The 15754-nt window shown below is 50.6% G+C and overlaps 1 protein-coding gene across 1 annotated transcript; it reads left to right on the forward strand.

The window, feature by feature from the left end:
• The first annotated feature begins 1855 nt into the window (after nucleotides 1-1855).
• Nucleotides 1856-6573, forward strand: PSMG3 (proteasome assembly chaperone 3). Its single transcript, XM_077828846.1, has 3 exons — nucleotides 1856-1959; nucleotides 3649-3881; nucleotides 6028-6573. Exons 2-3 carry the CDS (start codon nucleotides 3651-3653, stop codon nucleotides 6178-6180), a joined length of 384 nt encoding a protein of 127 aa, XP_077684972.1. The 5' UTR covers nucleotides 1856-1959; nucleotides 3649-3650; the 3' UTR covers nucleotides 6181-6573.
• The last annotated feature ends 9181 nt before the right edge of the window (nucleotides 6574-15754 follow it).

The following is a 15754-nucleotide window of genomic DNA, read 5'->3' on the forward strand; positions in this document are numbered from 1 at the left end:
AGATTCACCTTATCCCAACCTCCATCTTTCCACACAGACCTTCACATTCTGGTCACCGATGGGAAGCTGGAATTCTTTGGAGAGAGCAGGTGACTTTTCTGCAGCATGAGTTTTGCTGTAGCTAGTGAATAGATGAAAACATCCCAAGAGAGCAATTAAAGAACTTAAAACATGCAGAAGGTAGCTCAAAAGGAAGTCAAGGCCATTTCAGAATGTCCTTGGAGTTTATACAGATGATGCCTTAGAGATGTTTAAATGACAAGGAACATCAGCATTTCAACGGTTGGGTCAGGGCAGCTACCAAAGCTGGCTTGCCAGGCTGGAAAGCAGGCTCGGGAGTAAGTGCTGTGCCTATATTTAGAGGGATAGAATCTGTTGGGTCAGAGACCTCTTCCTTCTCACCACCCTCCCTCATAGGCACTGGGCAAGGCAAGCCAGAGATGGGGCTGTGGCTGTCAGGTTAGCTGGGGTTCCTCCCCATTTGCGTTGGGGTATGATGAGTGTCTATAATGGTCTGTAGGACTGCAGGAAGTACAGAGTCAGTTGGTTGAAAAGGGGCCTACCTAGTTGTATAGGGCAGGGGTGCGGAGTGGTACAAGGTGTGCTGGGTGTGGAAGGGTCTGCCCCGCTCAGTGAGGCCATGGGGAACGGGGTGAGCAGGGTTCTGCAGGGCCTTCCCTGTGTATGGGGCCGGTGGGACCTGGAGGGGGTGCGGTGTGCAGGGGACTCCCATTCTGTGGGGACAGCGGGTGTTTGAGGAGCAGGGTGTGGAGGGGACTTCCCTGCTTTGCGAGGCTGGGAGGGATAAGTGTGGGGGCTAGGGTGAGCTGGGTGCATGGAGATCTTCCCCGCTCTGTGTGGCTTGGGAGAGATGGGATTGGGAGGTGCAGGAGCAGGATCCCCACTCGATAGGGCCAGGAGGGAAGTGGGAGGCACTCTCTGCTGGTTGGGGCCAGGATGCAGGGCGGCTGGAGGACTCCCTGCTTGGATGGAGCCTGGATGCAGGAAGGGCTCCCGCTGGGTGGGGCCAGAGAGATGCAGGGGACTCCCATCTCGGTGGGGCTGCAGAGGCCCTGGGGGGTCGGAAGGAGTACGGGGAGGGCTCCCCTCTCTGAGGGGCCCGGATGTGGGGGGGCTCCCCGCGGCCGCACAGGGTGAGGGGAGGCTCCCTTCTCTGAGGGGCCTGGATGTAGGGGGGGCTCCCCGCTCGGTGGGGCCGCACATGGTGGGGGTGGCTCCCCGCTCGGAGGGGCCTGGATGTAGGGGGGGCTCCCCGCTCGGTGGGGCCGCACAGGGTGGGGGTGGCTCCCCGCTCGGAGGGGCCTGGATGTAGGGGGGGCTCCCCGCTCGGTGGGGCCGCACAGGGTGGGGGTGGCTCCCCGCTCGGAGGGGCCTGGATGTAGGGGGGGCTCCCCACTCGGTGGGGCCGCACAGGGTGGGGGTGGCTCCCCGCTCGGAGGGGCCTGGATGTAGGGGGAACTCCCCGCTCGGTGGGGCCGCACAGGGTGGGGGTGGCTCCCCGCTCGGAGGGGCCTGGATGTAGGGGGGGCTCCCCGCTCGGTGGGGCCGCACAGGGTGGGGGTGGCTCCCCGCTCGGAGGGGCCTGGATGTAGGGGGGGCTCCCCGCTCGGTGGGGCCGCACAGGGTGGGGGTGGCTCCCCGCTCGGAGGGGCCTGGATGTAGGGGGGGCTCCCCGCTCCGTGGGGCCGCACAGGGTGGGGGCGGCTCCCCGCTCGGTTTCTGAGGGGCCGGGATGTAGGGGGGGGGCTCCCCGCTGGGGGGGCCGCACGGGGTAGGGGCGGCTCCCCGCTCGGAGGGGCCGGATGCGGGGGGGGGGCGGGCTCAGAGTGACTCAGCGGCGGCGCCCAGTGCGGAGAGCGGGCGGGGCGGGAGCCGCGGCGGCCGATGACCGAGGGAGCCGCGGGGCAGGACAGGGGAGGACGCGGCGGAACTGCCAGGGTGAGGCCGCTGCGGGAAGGCCCTGGTCTCGGTCGCCGCCTTCCCCCGGGCGGGCCCCGGGCTGCTCTCGCCTCCCAGCCGGGCACGGCCCAGGCCCCTACTATGGCGGCCGGTTTCCCGGGCCTGGAGGCGGGGCGGCTGCCGCTGCCGGCGAGCTCGGGCCGGGGCGAGCGCTGGAGCTGGCTGGGCCCATGGCGGGCGCGACCCTGCCCGGGGCTCCACGGCCCAGCCGCCGGGTGGGACCCTGCCCATGCCCTGAGTCTGGGGGTGGGATCATGGTGCGAGCCTGCGCCTGGCTGCAGGGTCGAGTCGGGATTTGGAGTCGTGGTGTGATCCCGACCCAGCCGCCGCCCGTAGGGGGGCACCTGGTGTTAGGAGAACAGAGGAGACACGGGGCGAATGGTGGCTCTGAGTGACCAGCCCAGCTCCTCCCCCGGGATTTTCGGTCCAAGTAAAACGGCTGCAAAATGGGACTCACTGGCCTGGGCACGCCAGGCTCCAAAGAAGTGGGGGGGGGGGGGGGCCCTTAAGCACAAGATGGGCGGTTCTACTAGCCCCGTTTTGTCCCAAGCCGCAACATTTGGGTAGGGAAGTTTGGCAAAATGGTTTTGGATTTGGTCCATTTTGAGAGCAGGGGTGTAGACACTTAGCCCACCCATTTAGCATTCAGGCCCACCCCTAGCTCTGTGCTGGCCCCAGCGCTTGCCCTGCTCTGCCCACCTGCCCTGCACTCCTGCCAGGGAGTGGGGTTGGGGGTGCTGGTCGTGCTCGGGTCTGCCCGCCTGGCACTCCTGCTGGGGTCGGGTGGAGCGGGGCAAGCCCCAGCACGCTCACCCCGCTCCCTGGCAGGAGCGTTGGATGGGCGGAGCGGGTGGGGGCACGGGAGCACCCATTTTTCCAGGGGTCCAGGTTGGCCCAGTGGCTGGCTAAGCCGCCACTGTGAGGAGGGCAAGCGAGCAGGCGGCCGGTAGCGGTAGAGGAGATCTTCCGAAAAGGTAGCCCACTGCCTGGGGGAGCCAGGCCGGGCATAGGGCAGTGGGACCTGGAAGGGAGCCGGGAGCTGTGCGCGCTGGAGAGCAGCCTCTCCTCCCAGAGCTGGGTGCGTTCCCAGAGCCCTGGGGAGCCCCTGGCCAGAGGGCCCATCCATTGTGTAGCTGCAGGGGGTGAGGGAAGGCGGGCCCCCATCCCTCGTGCCTTTCCAGACTCCCCTTCCCCATAATTGCCCTCCCCACCAGAAGTCGGTGCCCACCCAAATATCCCATGCTGGCTATGCCACTGCTTGAGAGAAACCATGCTCTAGTGGGGACCAGGAACCAGGAGACCCCGGCTCTGGGAGTCAGGACCCAAGACTAATAGGACTATATGATCTGCTGTATGTGACACAAAAGCAGTTGTAATCAGTGTCAAACTATGAATGGCATAAAAACCTATAAATAGCAACGTGTATGTGTAGCCTAAGTGTAGCTCTTTAATAAGGGGCAGTTAAAATTCACTTCTGAGTCAGATACACCCAGGCATCAGATGTTCCTGATTATTTATATACAGCTGCACCTGTTGCTTACATCTCTGGGCATATTTATATCATTAAAACAGCTTAACAGGTATTTTAAATTTAATGAAAATGTTCAGCCTTTTTGTGGCCCTTAGTTAATGTTTTTATATGTAATACTAATATATTATTTTACTCAGCAATGAAGACCTCTGCCATGGCAGCAAAACCTATTGTGACTTCAAAGCAGAGAGAGGAGGTGGTGAGGGGTGTCCCAACAGAGGTGGTGTGCACTGCCTTCTCCAACTCCATTCTTGTGGTGGTGACGCAGTATGGGAAGATGGGAACGCTCGTCTCTGTGGACCCCAGCACAATAGCCAATGACATCAGCAAACCTTCACTCACCACAAAAGTGCTGCTGGGTACAGATGAGGTACAAAGCAGAGCATGTAGCCCTGAAGATTGAGGGTGAATCTCTTACTAGCTCAAAATTCGAGCCTGCTCAGGCTGCTAAGCAGCTGATGTGTAGTTGTGCAGTGGTAAGATTAAAGAATCCTGTACTAGGGAGGAGTGGTTCATCAATAAAGCTTGGGCATTCAGCTGGCATTTAACATAACAAATGTCTAATTGAATCTACACTGAAGGCATATATGGGATCTGTCACTTCATGCTTGGTTATTCTTGTGGTGCTTTGCAGCTCCCGTTGACTTCAGTGGTTCAGGGGCAAGTGTAATGGCCTTCACTAGCCTTTCTCAGGTGCTTGTCCCAGTCAGTTTTCCCATCCCACCAGTTCTTTTTCTCCAAACCTTTGCCTCTCATAATCAACTTCAGCTTCCTACCCGCTCCCCAACTGTGCTTGCCACTAGTTGCCCTAGATAAGTCAATTAATTATCCAATTCATTTTGGCTTAAAATGAGTTCTCATTGACTATTTTACAGAAACAAGAGAAAACAATAATATATTTTGGAAAACATCAATTAGACAGGCACTAAATATAAAGTTACAGCATACTGCAAGATTACTTCGTTTTGCAGTGCAGTCAGAACTGTCTTTTGTTGCTTGCTAACCCTAAACAGGATAAAAAAACAAAAAAAACCCTTAACAATGTGACAGGTTCCTGATCCTCTTAGCAGCTCATCTTTATGTTTCAGAGTAGCAGCCGTGTTAGTCTGTATCCGCAAAAAAAAAGGAGTACTTGTGGCACCTTAGAGACTAACCAATTTATTTGAGCATAAGCTTTCGTGAGCTACAGCTCACTTCATCGATGCATTACGATTATGATTACGATTATGCATCCGATGAAGGGAGCTGTAGCTCACGAAAGCTCATGCTCAAATAAATTGGTTAGTCTCTATAAGGTGGCACTAGCACTCCTTTCCTTCAATAATAGGCTTTGTTTCCTTCATGTGGGACGTGTCCTGTCTGCCTGTAGACAGTATGGTTGCAGCTTTGGTGTGATGTGCGTTTGTCAAAATGGAGCAGAAGAGCATATTCAGTTTCTGATATTACCGTATGTTAATTAAAAGGAGTACTAGTGGCATCTTAGAGACTAACCAATTTATTTGAGCATAAGTTTTTGTGAGCTACAGCTCACTCTGTGCGTCCGATGAAGTGAGCTGTAGCTCACAAAAGCTCATGCTCAGATAAATTGGTTAGTCTCTAAGGTGCCACAAGTCCTCCTTTTCTTTTTGCGAATACAGACTAACACGGCTGCTACTCTGAAACCTGTCATTATGTTAATTAGTGGCTTTTCCTGTTACATATGGGAGAAATCATTTCCCCAAGTCTTACATACATGTCCATTATCTGCTCCTTTGTATTGTATGTTAATTAATTAATCTAAATGACCTTGAGGAGGACTTTGATTAACATGAGAACGAAGTACTTCCTGCCTAGCCTTTCGTGGTGATGCATGCTGCCAAAACCCACAAACCAGTGTCGAAACAAAACCAAACAAAAATAAACTTCAGATAAATATATGTAGCAAGATGGATGTAAGAAAGATCTGGACAAATTGGGCATACTTGTTAGAGAAACCCCAATTAAAGGGAATTATATCCCTTTTCTCCTGCTAATACCCTTAGCCTCACCTTTTTTCAAAAAAAAGTCTACATTATTCTATCAAAATCACTCTGGGGCTTTAACCAAGGGCTGTTAAATACCATTTCAAATGTGGTGAATGTAAAGACCTCGCTGTCTTTACATTTACTTGTCAGCAAATCCAGTTTCAGCCCAGTATAGATAAGTCCTTAATATACTTAATATGCTTAGTAAAAAGAAAAGGAGTACTTGTGGCACCTTAGAGACTAACCAATTTATTTGAGCATAAGCTTTCGTGAGCTACAGCTCATTCATTGGATGAAGTGAGCTGTAGCTCACGAAAGCTTATGCTCAAATAAATTGGTTAGTCTCTAAGGTGCCACAAGTACTTCTTTTCTTTTTGCGAATACAGACTAACACGGCTGTTACTCTGAAACCATGCTTAGTAAAAAGATACTCCAGGAGCATTCCATTAATAGTGAATGAATAGGGTGAGAAGATTCTCTCAACTGAAGGACTTGTGTTTTTTTGCTTTTCAGCCCCTCATCCATGTTTGTGCTAAAAACCTGGTGACATTTGTGTCTCAGGAAGCTGGGAACAAATCTGTTCTCCTGGCTATAGCTTTGAAGGACAAGAGCATGGAAGGAATAAAAGCACTGCAGGAGTTGATCCGAAGTTGCCAAGTGTGGTGAAGCTGGGCTGTCTGGATGCAAGGAAGGGATCCTGGGTCAGTGACCTACTACTGTTTATTTAAAAGGACAAAACATGCCTTTATGCTGGTTTTGGATCCTGTTGAGGATTTCATTAATTTTCTCTACTATGTAGAACATTGGGAGATTTTGCTGCTGTTGTTGGGTTTGGAGCCCATGCAGTTAGCAGTGAAGTTAGAATGTTTTTCTCGACACAAAATGAAATTTCATTTCCATCGCATTGGGTGGGGGATGTATATTTGGAAAACTGCATATGGCTTTGCAGCAGTGTCCAGAGAAGTAAATGGCTTCAAGCGATGTAACAATGAAACACTGTGCTGTAAAGTATAAAATGTGATGTAGAATGAATAAAAATACACATTGGCAAATGCTTAATATTACCTGTTTATTCCCCATGATCAGTTTAAATTAAATATTTGGAGTCAGAATAAAGTCAGTGGTAATTGTAAGCAGTTTAAAATAGGGATGAATTTTGACACTTGACTAGGGTCCGTGAGAAAGAGTTGTAAGTTTTGACAGTGTGAGTGAGTTAATACCATGGTGGGGTTCCCTGTCTTCTGCCACTAAAGAGAAACCATCAACTTGAAAATTATATTTTTTTGAAATATAGTACCTGCTGTAATGACGGGTAACACTTAACATTGCTGTCGCTGAAAGAAATTATCAAACCAAAATATTAGTCTCTTTTTTTCAGTTTGTTTGTTTTTTTGATGATGAGCTTCACTGAATAGGTCAAGCCCTGATCCTGTAGCTGGATCCTCACTGGTGAATGCTTGTGTCTGCCTTGAAGCCCCATTGACTTCAGTAGGGCTACATACAGGCACAAGGGCTCACCTACCTAGATCCAGTTGCAAGACAAGGGGTCTAGTCAGTTTCTCCCTGGCTGAAAGGACCCTTATAAATATAAACATCAGTAGAGGAGTAGAAAAACCTTACACATTTTTAATATTTTTTTCAAATATCTGCACATACTATTGAAAGGATTGTGTATCAGGAAGTGTAATTTTAAGTTAAGTTTAAAAGCTTCAGGCTTGTAGTGTCCCCTTAAGGGAAATACAATTAATTGCATTTTTCAGAATTATATTTTTCAGAGCCAAGGGGTTTGCATCTGTGTCATAATCCTAAGAGTCCCCCCCACCTCCTGTGTTCCATTCCCCACTTTCATTCTTTCCTGTTGTTCTTCTGACCAAGGAGGACTGGAAGCCCTAAAGTCTGTCAATATTATTTCTGTATTGATTTAGGGATTTCCACTGAAAAATACAAATCAGTTCCCAGTACTGAACATTTGAACACTGTGCCCCTACTGTACTCGCAGCCACTACCAGCTCCGGGAATAAAGACATCCTGCAAATTGAACCGGAATTGCACCCCCACCATGACCATACAAAATAGTACCACTATATTCTGAAGAGTATCAGTTCTAATTGCCTAAAAGCTAAAAGGGTCAACCAACATCGGTATTAAAAGATGCTGTTTGTCACCACATCTGGACCTTTGCAGGCAGACTGGGAAGCTGGAAGCCAACTGGCTGGTCCTTAAAGTGGCAGTCAGTTAAGCTGGTATTTTACTGTCTCCCTACATGTTTTAAGTTGGAGACAGGTGATGGGTGTGAAAGAATCCATCAGGGCTTTATGCACCACTGTGACTCAAAGGCAGGTGTGTGCCCCAATAAACAGAGCAAATGCCCTGGCCCTTTCTGCAAGGCAAGCTATCTGCTTGTCATACCATTCCCTGCAAGGGCCAAGAATTGTGCTTCTGCAAACCCTGAACAAATTACAACTTTTCCAAACCATATTGCCACGCCTACAGAGTGAAGATTGGGTTTATTCGCTGGCCCCTGTGCAAGTGGCATTCCGTGTGGTTTCCTAGGTAGTAGCCAGAGCCAGGCGCGATTTGGTAGCTATCATGCACTGATCTACTAGGAGATCCCCAACTGTTGCAAAATACGGTAGGCGAGCATGGGAACAACGAAGGGGCATCCTTGGGAGGGGTTGCTGGGTGTAGTATCCGTGGGGCAGGGCAGGGATTATGATTGCCTAGGTGTTTGGAGGGGAGGAGCTCTGAGCCAGGAGTGAAATCGAACAGCAGGGAAGCGTGGCAGAGTGAAATGTAAGTTCTGCAACTCTTTAAATGGAGGCTGGAAATCAAACCTGCCTTGTCTGCTATCAAGGGATCCAGGCACGATCAGCGGGGCGCCGAAGGAGGGGGGAACGAGTAGCGATAACGGGGCGGCTCTGTCTCAGTATGGGGCAAGGCAGGGGGGAGCCCGGCCAGGATCTGTGCGCGGCACGGGAGTTTCTGGAGGGCTGTAGGCACTGTGGGAGCGGAGCTGGAGGAGAGACCTATGAACTCCCCCGAAAGTGCCACGAAGAGGAGAAGCTGCGCCGGCGGAGAGAGGGCGGTGACCGGACCCGGGGGGAGGAGTCTCCGGGGGAAGGCAGGTGGAGGTGCCGGAGAGGGAGGCGCTCAGTGGGATGGGGTGGCAGGTGCCAAGGGACCCTGCAGGGCGAGTCCGAAGAGCATCGGTTCCCGGAGCAAGGCGCGGGGCGGGCGCGCTGGGGCTCCGGCGGGTAAGTGGAGGCGGCCGGGCTCAGGGGGAGCCCTGGGCCGGCGGGTCCCTTGCCCCCTCCCGGATCTAGCGCGCATGGGGGGTGGGGGGAAGCGCTGCCCCAAGACAGTGCAGGCTGGCAGGGGCTGTGGAGCGCTATTGAAAGGGGGGGACACAGATTTCGTCCCCCCCGACCAGCGCCTGACCCTCCTCTTCCTCTCTCAGGGCCCTCCCCTAGCAGCCTGGCCCCTGAGCCCCAAAGCCGAGTGAGCAGCGTCGTGAGCTGGGGCAGAGCACCCCTCAGGTGTGTGTGGACCAGCCAGAAAGTGGTTGGGCCATGGCAGGGGTGGACCCCCTGGCTCTGTGGCCGAGGGGTGGGGGCCTGTGTGCAGTCTGGCCTGAGCTGGGTGCCTCTGGGGCCTGGAAACTAACCACCTGGGGGATGCAGGGAGCAGGTACCCGGACAGCAGAGAACTTCCATCCTGACCTGCAGTGCTCTCCAGCTCCTCAGCCAGGGCTGCATGCAGCTCCACCAATGCCCTTGGGTCTGGACCTGCAGCCATCCCCGTGGCCAGTGCTGGCGCCTCCTGCAGCTCCGACAATGCCCCTGGGTCCAGACCTGCACCCAGCCCCTATGTCCAGTGCTGGCCCCTCCCACAGGTCCGCCAATGCCCCTTGCTTCTAATCTGCAGCAACCTTCTCCACAGCTCCATTGCAGGGCCCCTTGTACAGATCTGTCAGGGATGCCTATGCCTGGCCTGCAGTTCCCACCCAGCTCTACGATGCACCCAGTCCTGAGAGCTGGCTTCCTTTTGGATGATGATCCCTGTGGCTGAGATGACTTTGCCTCTGCAGTTAGCACTTTGGGGAAGACAAGCCCCTAAATTCTTATGCCATTCACCAGTCAGGCATGGGATCTGTTTAGGGATGAAGATGTCATGAAGCTGCCCTGAAAATGATGGCAGAGACTAGCATAGAAACCCAGCTAACTCGACCTGTCTCCTAAGAGGAAAGATCAGTGCTTCTGCTGGTGACTGGCTTGACAGGAGCTTTCCAATCCTATCCTATAGCAAATATAGGCTTGGGGTAGGGCACATCTAGTGCTTCACTTATATTCGTGTTTGTCTAGTAGTAGGTTAAAGGGCACTTCCTTCTAGGTCATGTGACTGCAGTGTAGCAAGACTGAGGCAGGTGAATGGCATGTTCTTTTTCATCAGTGGAAAGTGTCTGCTTTGTTCTGTGGGAAGTAGGACTGGTTTTTCTCCATTCAGTGGTAGGATACTTTGTAAAAACTGCCTGCTTGAGCAAGGAACAGCTTAGTTGCTCGATGCTTATTGATGGGAGTTCTGTTATCCTTCCCAACTCTGAAGGGTGCAATTAAGGTGCAAGCTGCAGGCATGAGTAATATCCTGCCTTGATAAGCTGTATTCCATGTAGACTTCATTTTAATGTACAGTATAAAAGAGATTGAAATTTCAAAGCTGAAACTCAGTTGCACTGACTCATCAGAACCAGAAGGCATCTATGGGGAGACTTTGAATAACATGTCGTGCTTTCTTTCCGAGGGTCTCAAACCCTAACTTTGCCTCACAGCAGCTTGGTGAGGTAGGTGAAACCTGTATTATAATCATCTTACAGATGATCCAGGCCATGTGAGTTAGAAGCAGAGCTGGGAGCAGAACTCACAAATCCTGGCTCACAATCCCATGTTCAAGATACTAGACCACACTTCAAGGAGACCTTCCTCGTTAGGATTAAGAGAAAGTTCTGTCCTTGGGTCACCCCTGTAAATGAAGCTATCTGTATTTTGGATTTGTTTATTCTGGGATGAGTTAGCTGCTGTGTGATATTAGTTGTGATTGAACACTGGGGTATGCAGTATTATGGTCTACTGCTCTCCATAAAGTGGTGGTTTACACTGAAGGAATTTTTGATTCAGTGTGACACAAGGACTCCTCTTTGTTTTTGCTGATACAGACTAACACGGCTACCGCTCTGAAACCTATAGCTTGACATGTTTAAGCTCTGGCCTCCATTAGATGTGGGCTTTAATATGATCTGTCAAGGGTATGAGTTGCTTAGTTGCTGTATCAATTCGCCTCTTCCCAAACTCTCCCGTTGTTCTGTGTTCTGTTTTGGAAGCAAATGGGTCTTTAGCTGCTTGGAAATGACCAGTTACCCAGCACAGCTGGTATCTAATTACATTCCAGAGCTGGGAATTCTAATTCGGCACTATGCAGAGGTTTTTGTTTTTAATGAGTGTTGTTATAAACTGTTAATTAAGTCCTACAACAGCAGTAATCTCAGCAGGATTGAAGGCTGTGTAATCATAGCTATTCCTGATTGTCGCTCCTACTCCTTTTCAGCCTGGGCTAGGAAAGCTAATAAAACCTATTGATAACAACATTTTCCATCAGCTGGCTAAGATCAAAGCCAGAGAGCAGCTGATGTGCCAGTGTGCAGCTGCTAAGATTAGGCAATTTGGCCTAAACCTCCTGCCCAAGGCATTTGATTGGGCCTCTGGCTGTGTGGTACAAGTTGTGGGTAGGGAGGAGTCATATCCTAACAGGGCAGCCAGAGGGGTTCAGTTCCACACAGTTTGGGGGGGGAGAATAGAGAAAGGGCCAAGAAGTGATGTATGCTTTGTGGGGTGGTAGAGAAATGATTCCTGTTAAAGAGGGAGAGCAGGAATCTACAATAGGCTCCAATGAGGGCTGAATACAAGGGAGAGTTGGCCTGATGCCTCAGGGGCACATACTGCTCCCTCCACAGAGCTCAGCTCATGCTCCACAGCCTGTGGCACTAAATATCACATTGCCATTTCAGCCGGTTGTTGGATGAAACGTCTGAGGCAGGGGCCTCCTGTGGCTTCCATTTGGCTCCATGGCCTGGTCCAGCCTTCAGGTTAGGAAAGAAAAGCTGGAAGTGAGTGAATGGAACTAAGAACCTGACACAGTGGGTGAAGATGGGGGCTGGCCTACGGTGATGGAGTTGGGACTAGAGGCCCGTCTGCTTTGGAGGTTTGCCCTGATCCAAGCAATGGATAGCGAGGCACCCAGGGGTTGCTTCAGTGCAGGCTCCCAGGGCAGACGAAAAGCTGCCACTTGCACTTGGGTATGTCAGTCCTGAGGCGCAGTCTGCTAATTGTGTCAAATCAGTTGTGGGGTGTGTGCAGATGGTTAGTAGGATGAGACCAAACACATTTTACTTATAACCGAAACTAACCCCGAAGGGTTGAAAAGGCCACTGGCATTTATAAAAAGAAAAGGAGTACTTGTGGCACCTTAGAGACTAACAAAACTGGCATTTATGTAGGCCTTAATTGTTTTACCGATGCTGGGTGCTGGAGCCTCTGAAAGTGTGATTCTGCTCTAAGTATCTCTTAAAATGGAAGGGGGGGGGAGGTTCCCATTGTTGTCACGTGTCAATGATTCCGAATCTTTTTTTCTCATCTTATGAGTAAAAAGTGCCTCCTTCACCTCCCCTCCCCCAATCCCTTCACTACCAGCCCAATGAACCCAAGATCTGACAGTCTTACCCAGATCACTTTGACATCTGGCAGGCTGGGTTCTTTCCTTCTCACCCATTCTTGCCCGTGATGCAGATAATACAGGTCCAGTTCTGCTCCGTTACTCCTCTGCAGCCATGCTTCACCTATGCACCTGTAACGAAGACTAATTGGGGCAGCGGAGGTCGCAAAGGTGTGAGCGCAGGATGTGATCTGCATAATGTTTGTTAAAGGAGGTGATTCATGAGCAGGAAATAACCCAGCTGGACTGCCTGGGCCTTGGATGAGTTTGTGATACTGGCTGTTGGAAAAATACCTCCTTCCTCTTGTAAAGTGATCAGATTTGATTGAGATACAAGTATGGAGCCCCTCCAGGCCATTTTGAGAGTTGTTTTTCAGAGTAGAACCACATCTGGAGTTTGGCACGCTTCAGTCAGAGCTTTTTTTTTTGTCCATGTGTTAATTGCCCTCATACCTACAGCTTTGCCTCCCAAATGTTCTTGGGCATTTGGAGGATTGGGAGGGCATGTTTTGTTGTCTTGGGGCCTGACAGCAACATTTTCCTTTCCTATTTTCTTAAGAGTGTCTTGTTCTGTTTTGTCTCTTCTCCAGGCCACTCATGATGCTATTCCTTCCCTGCTTTCTGGGGAGATGCATCTCTCTTGAATAATTTTGTTATCAGAGTGAGTCATCTTGGCTTTTAATAAGAAGCTTCAGAAGTTTTTCTCACCCTCCCTAGGAGTCTGATGAGCCGTGATGGAAGATGCACTCAAGTGCTCTGTGTTATGGTGCTCTTCAGATTGAACTGTAGAACTCTCTGCATTTGTACAGCCCTGTATGAGTGCCCCATCATCAATTGGGAAGGAGTCTATTATTCTGAAAGGTCTCTGAGCCAAAGCCAATGGGAAGACTCCCACTGACTTCAGTTGGCTCTGGATCAATAAAGAGCAGAATCCAAGAAGCTGAGTGTTTGGAGAGCAGGCAGGAAAGATGGAGGCCCAGATTCTCAAAAGTATTTAGACTCCTACCTTCCATTGATTTCAATGGAAGGTAGAGCCTAAATACCTTGAGGATCTGGGCCAAAGTGCCTAGGGTCAGTTGGCCGTGAAGGTGGCTTCCTGTTTAGTTTTGGAGAGTTGAGGGGTTTTCCCCCCTCTGAGTGTGCGACTCAGTGACCAAAATCAAAACGCCATAGAGCTGCCCTGGGACTCTCGACCGGTGTGCAGTTTTCAAATAAATAGGCAGAAACCCAGCAGTACAACTGGAGCAGGAGCTCTCTGTGTCTCAAGACTGCTTTTAGCATCCTTACGTGCCTGGCAAAGCTCTCAAGACCGTGCTTGGTGGAGCTCAGGCTGTCCATTCAGATTCCCAGCAGGCGTTGGGTTGTGAAATGGTTTTGCATCCCGTATGGCCTTCCTGCCTCAGACGTGTGTTCACATAAAGGGGTGGGAGCTGTTCCTGAGCTGCTTAGGGGAGAGAATCTGTGTAGACTGCCATTCTTGCTCTGTATTTGTACCGCACTTAGCACGCTGGGGTCCTGGCCCTTGAATGGGGCTCCTAGGTACTACAATACAGTCCATAAATCACAGCCTTAATGGGCAAGTCTTCTGGGTCGAGATATCTACAGTGCATCTCCTGCTTTGACTCACTGCAGATAGAAGAAACAGGACTAGATAGTAATATGACTCTCTTGCTTCCTGTGTCATCACAACCTGCTGGCTATACCAATGCCTCATAGATTAGGTGCTAAGGCTTTCCCACCCCGTGGTGGAATATTGTCTGCATTTGGATTGCTTCATAAAACTGCTTCACTCCTTCCCAGAGGACGCAGGAGGGGTTGGAACCAGCCTGGCCGCCGCCAGCTGTCCAAGCACTAACGCACAGCTACTGTACCAGGCTGTTCCAGGGCTGATCACAAAGCAAATAAGGAAGGGCATAGCTATTAAAAACCAAACAAAATCTTGACTCCCTCCTCCACATTTCCACGAATCCCGTGCTATCTGTGCCATCCTGTTAATGTTTATATGGCTGGGTCTCTGGTGTATCAGTTTGTCCAAAGGACAGCTCCCTGCTCTCCCTTGAATCTGGGGGCTAGAAATGAGCTGTGAATCCAACAATGTTTTTGTTACACAGAGAAAGCTGGCAGTCAGGTGACTGCTTGGTAACTCGATCTTCTCCTTCACTCCACCTGTCTTTTTCTTTCTCTTCTTTCCCTCTCCCAGGTACAGATGTTCTGGGGGTGAACTCTGAGCCCTTGCCAACGTGAGTGGCAACACCGCCTGCAATTGGGACCTCTCCACTTACATGTAAATTCTTCTCACCCAGCCCTTCCCCTGTCAATGGTGGGGGAAGAGATATTTTTAGTCACTGGTGCATGTGGCTGTTGGCTTGACACCATCTGAATTTCCTTTCCTGCAAGGTAGGAATTGTGCGGGGAGTGGAAAAGGAGGTTGCGTGGAGAATTCTTTCTTTTATCATTATTTAAATAGTTATTAATAGCAGGGATCAACCTCTAACACGGATCTTTCCTCCCACAAGCCTGTAGGAGTTTTGGCAAACAAAACTTCTGGGTTAGCTTCAGGGAGATGCAGTTAATGGGGAAAAAGGAGAAATCTATTAGTTTATCCATTCATGGGAGAAACTTGTTAAAGACTCTTTTTAAATCTAAGTGTTGTTAAACTATTTGGATTCCTGGAATACAAGGTGCTACACAGGCAGTTTAGCTGAAGAAATGAAAGGCCAAAGATGGCAGATGGGGTGTCTGGAGGCCTTTGGGTCTGAGGCCACGCATCAAAAGAAGTGTATTGTGAGGTCGGTCCTCTCTGTGCCCAGACATGGGAGACGTGGTGCCCAGAACATGCTGACGGTTGTTTGCTCTGGAAATACTTTGTTCTTTGCCTTTATAAGGTCTGGCTTGGGAAGGGGAACCCTACCAGACACTGACCTGACTCTGTTGTGGTGATTGGTGGTGGTGGAGATTTTCTAAAGGGCTGCTATGCCCCAGCTGGGTTGCAGGACTCTAGTCTTGAGAGATTTCTGCTATGCTCCAGGGTTGGCAAAATAGAATTTTTACATACATCCCAAAGTGCTTGATGAGCTATGAGATGCAGCCCCACTGAAATGCAGCTGGCTCTGGGTTGGAGGACGTTGGCCAGTGCATGGTACACTGACCACACAGCTAGGTACAACAGCTATTTTAAGTGTTAAAAATGAGACATGAATTCCAGTTTGATCGTGGATACATAGACACAATGGGAATTGCAGCCAAGGGCAGAATCAAGGTGCCCTTTGTGTCTTAGAACCATAGTGGAATGAGGCCACCTTGCTTTCCCTGAGGATTTTTTTATGCGTCACCTGGCCCTGAGGCTGCTGTCTTGAAACCATCTGAGATGGGCAGAGATTGAACAGAGAGCCCATGTCAGCTCCCTGATCTTCTATGCCCTCAGAATCTTGCGGGAAATGGTGGGTAATTTGCCAGAGATTCCTGTTCTTATATCCTA

Source organism: Eretmochelys imbricata, chromosome 10, assembly GCF_965152235.1.
Source record: "Eretmochelys imbricata isolate rEreImb1 chromosome 10, rEreImb1.hap1, whole genome shotgun sequence".
In the NCBI taxonomy this organism is placed as follows: domain Eukaryota; kingdom Metazoa; phylum Chordata; order Testudines; family Cheloniidae; genus Eretmochelys; species Eretmochelys imbricata.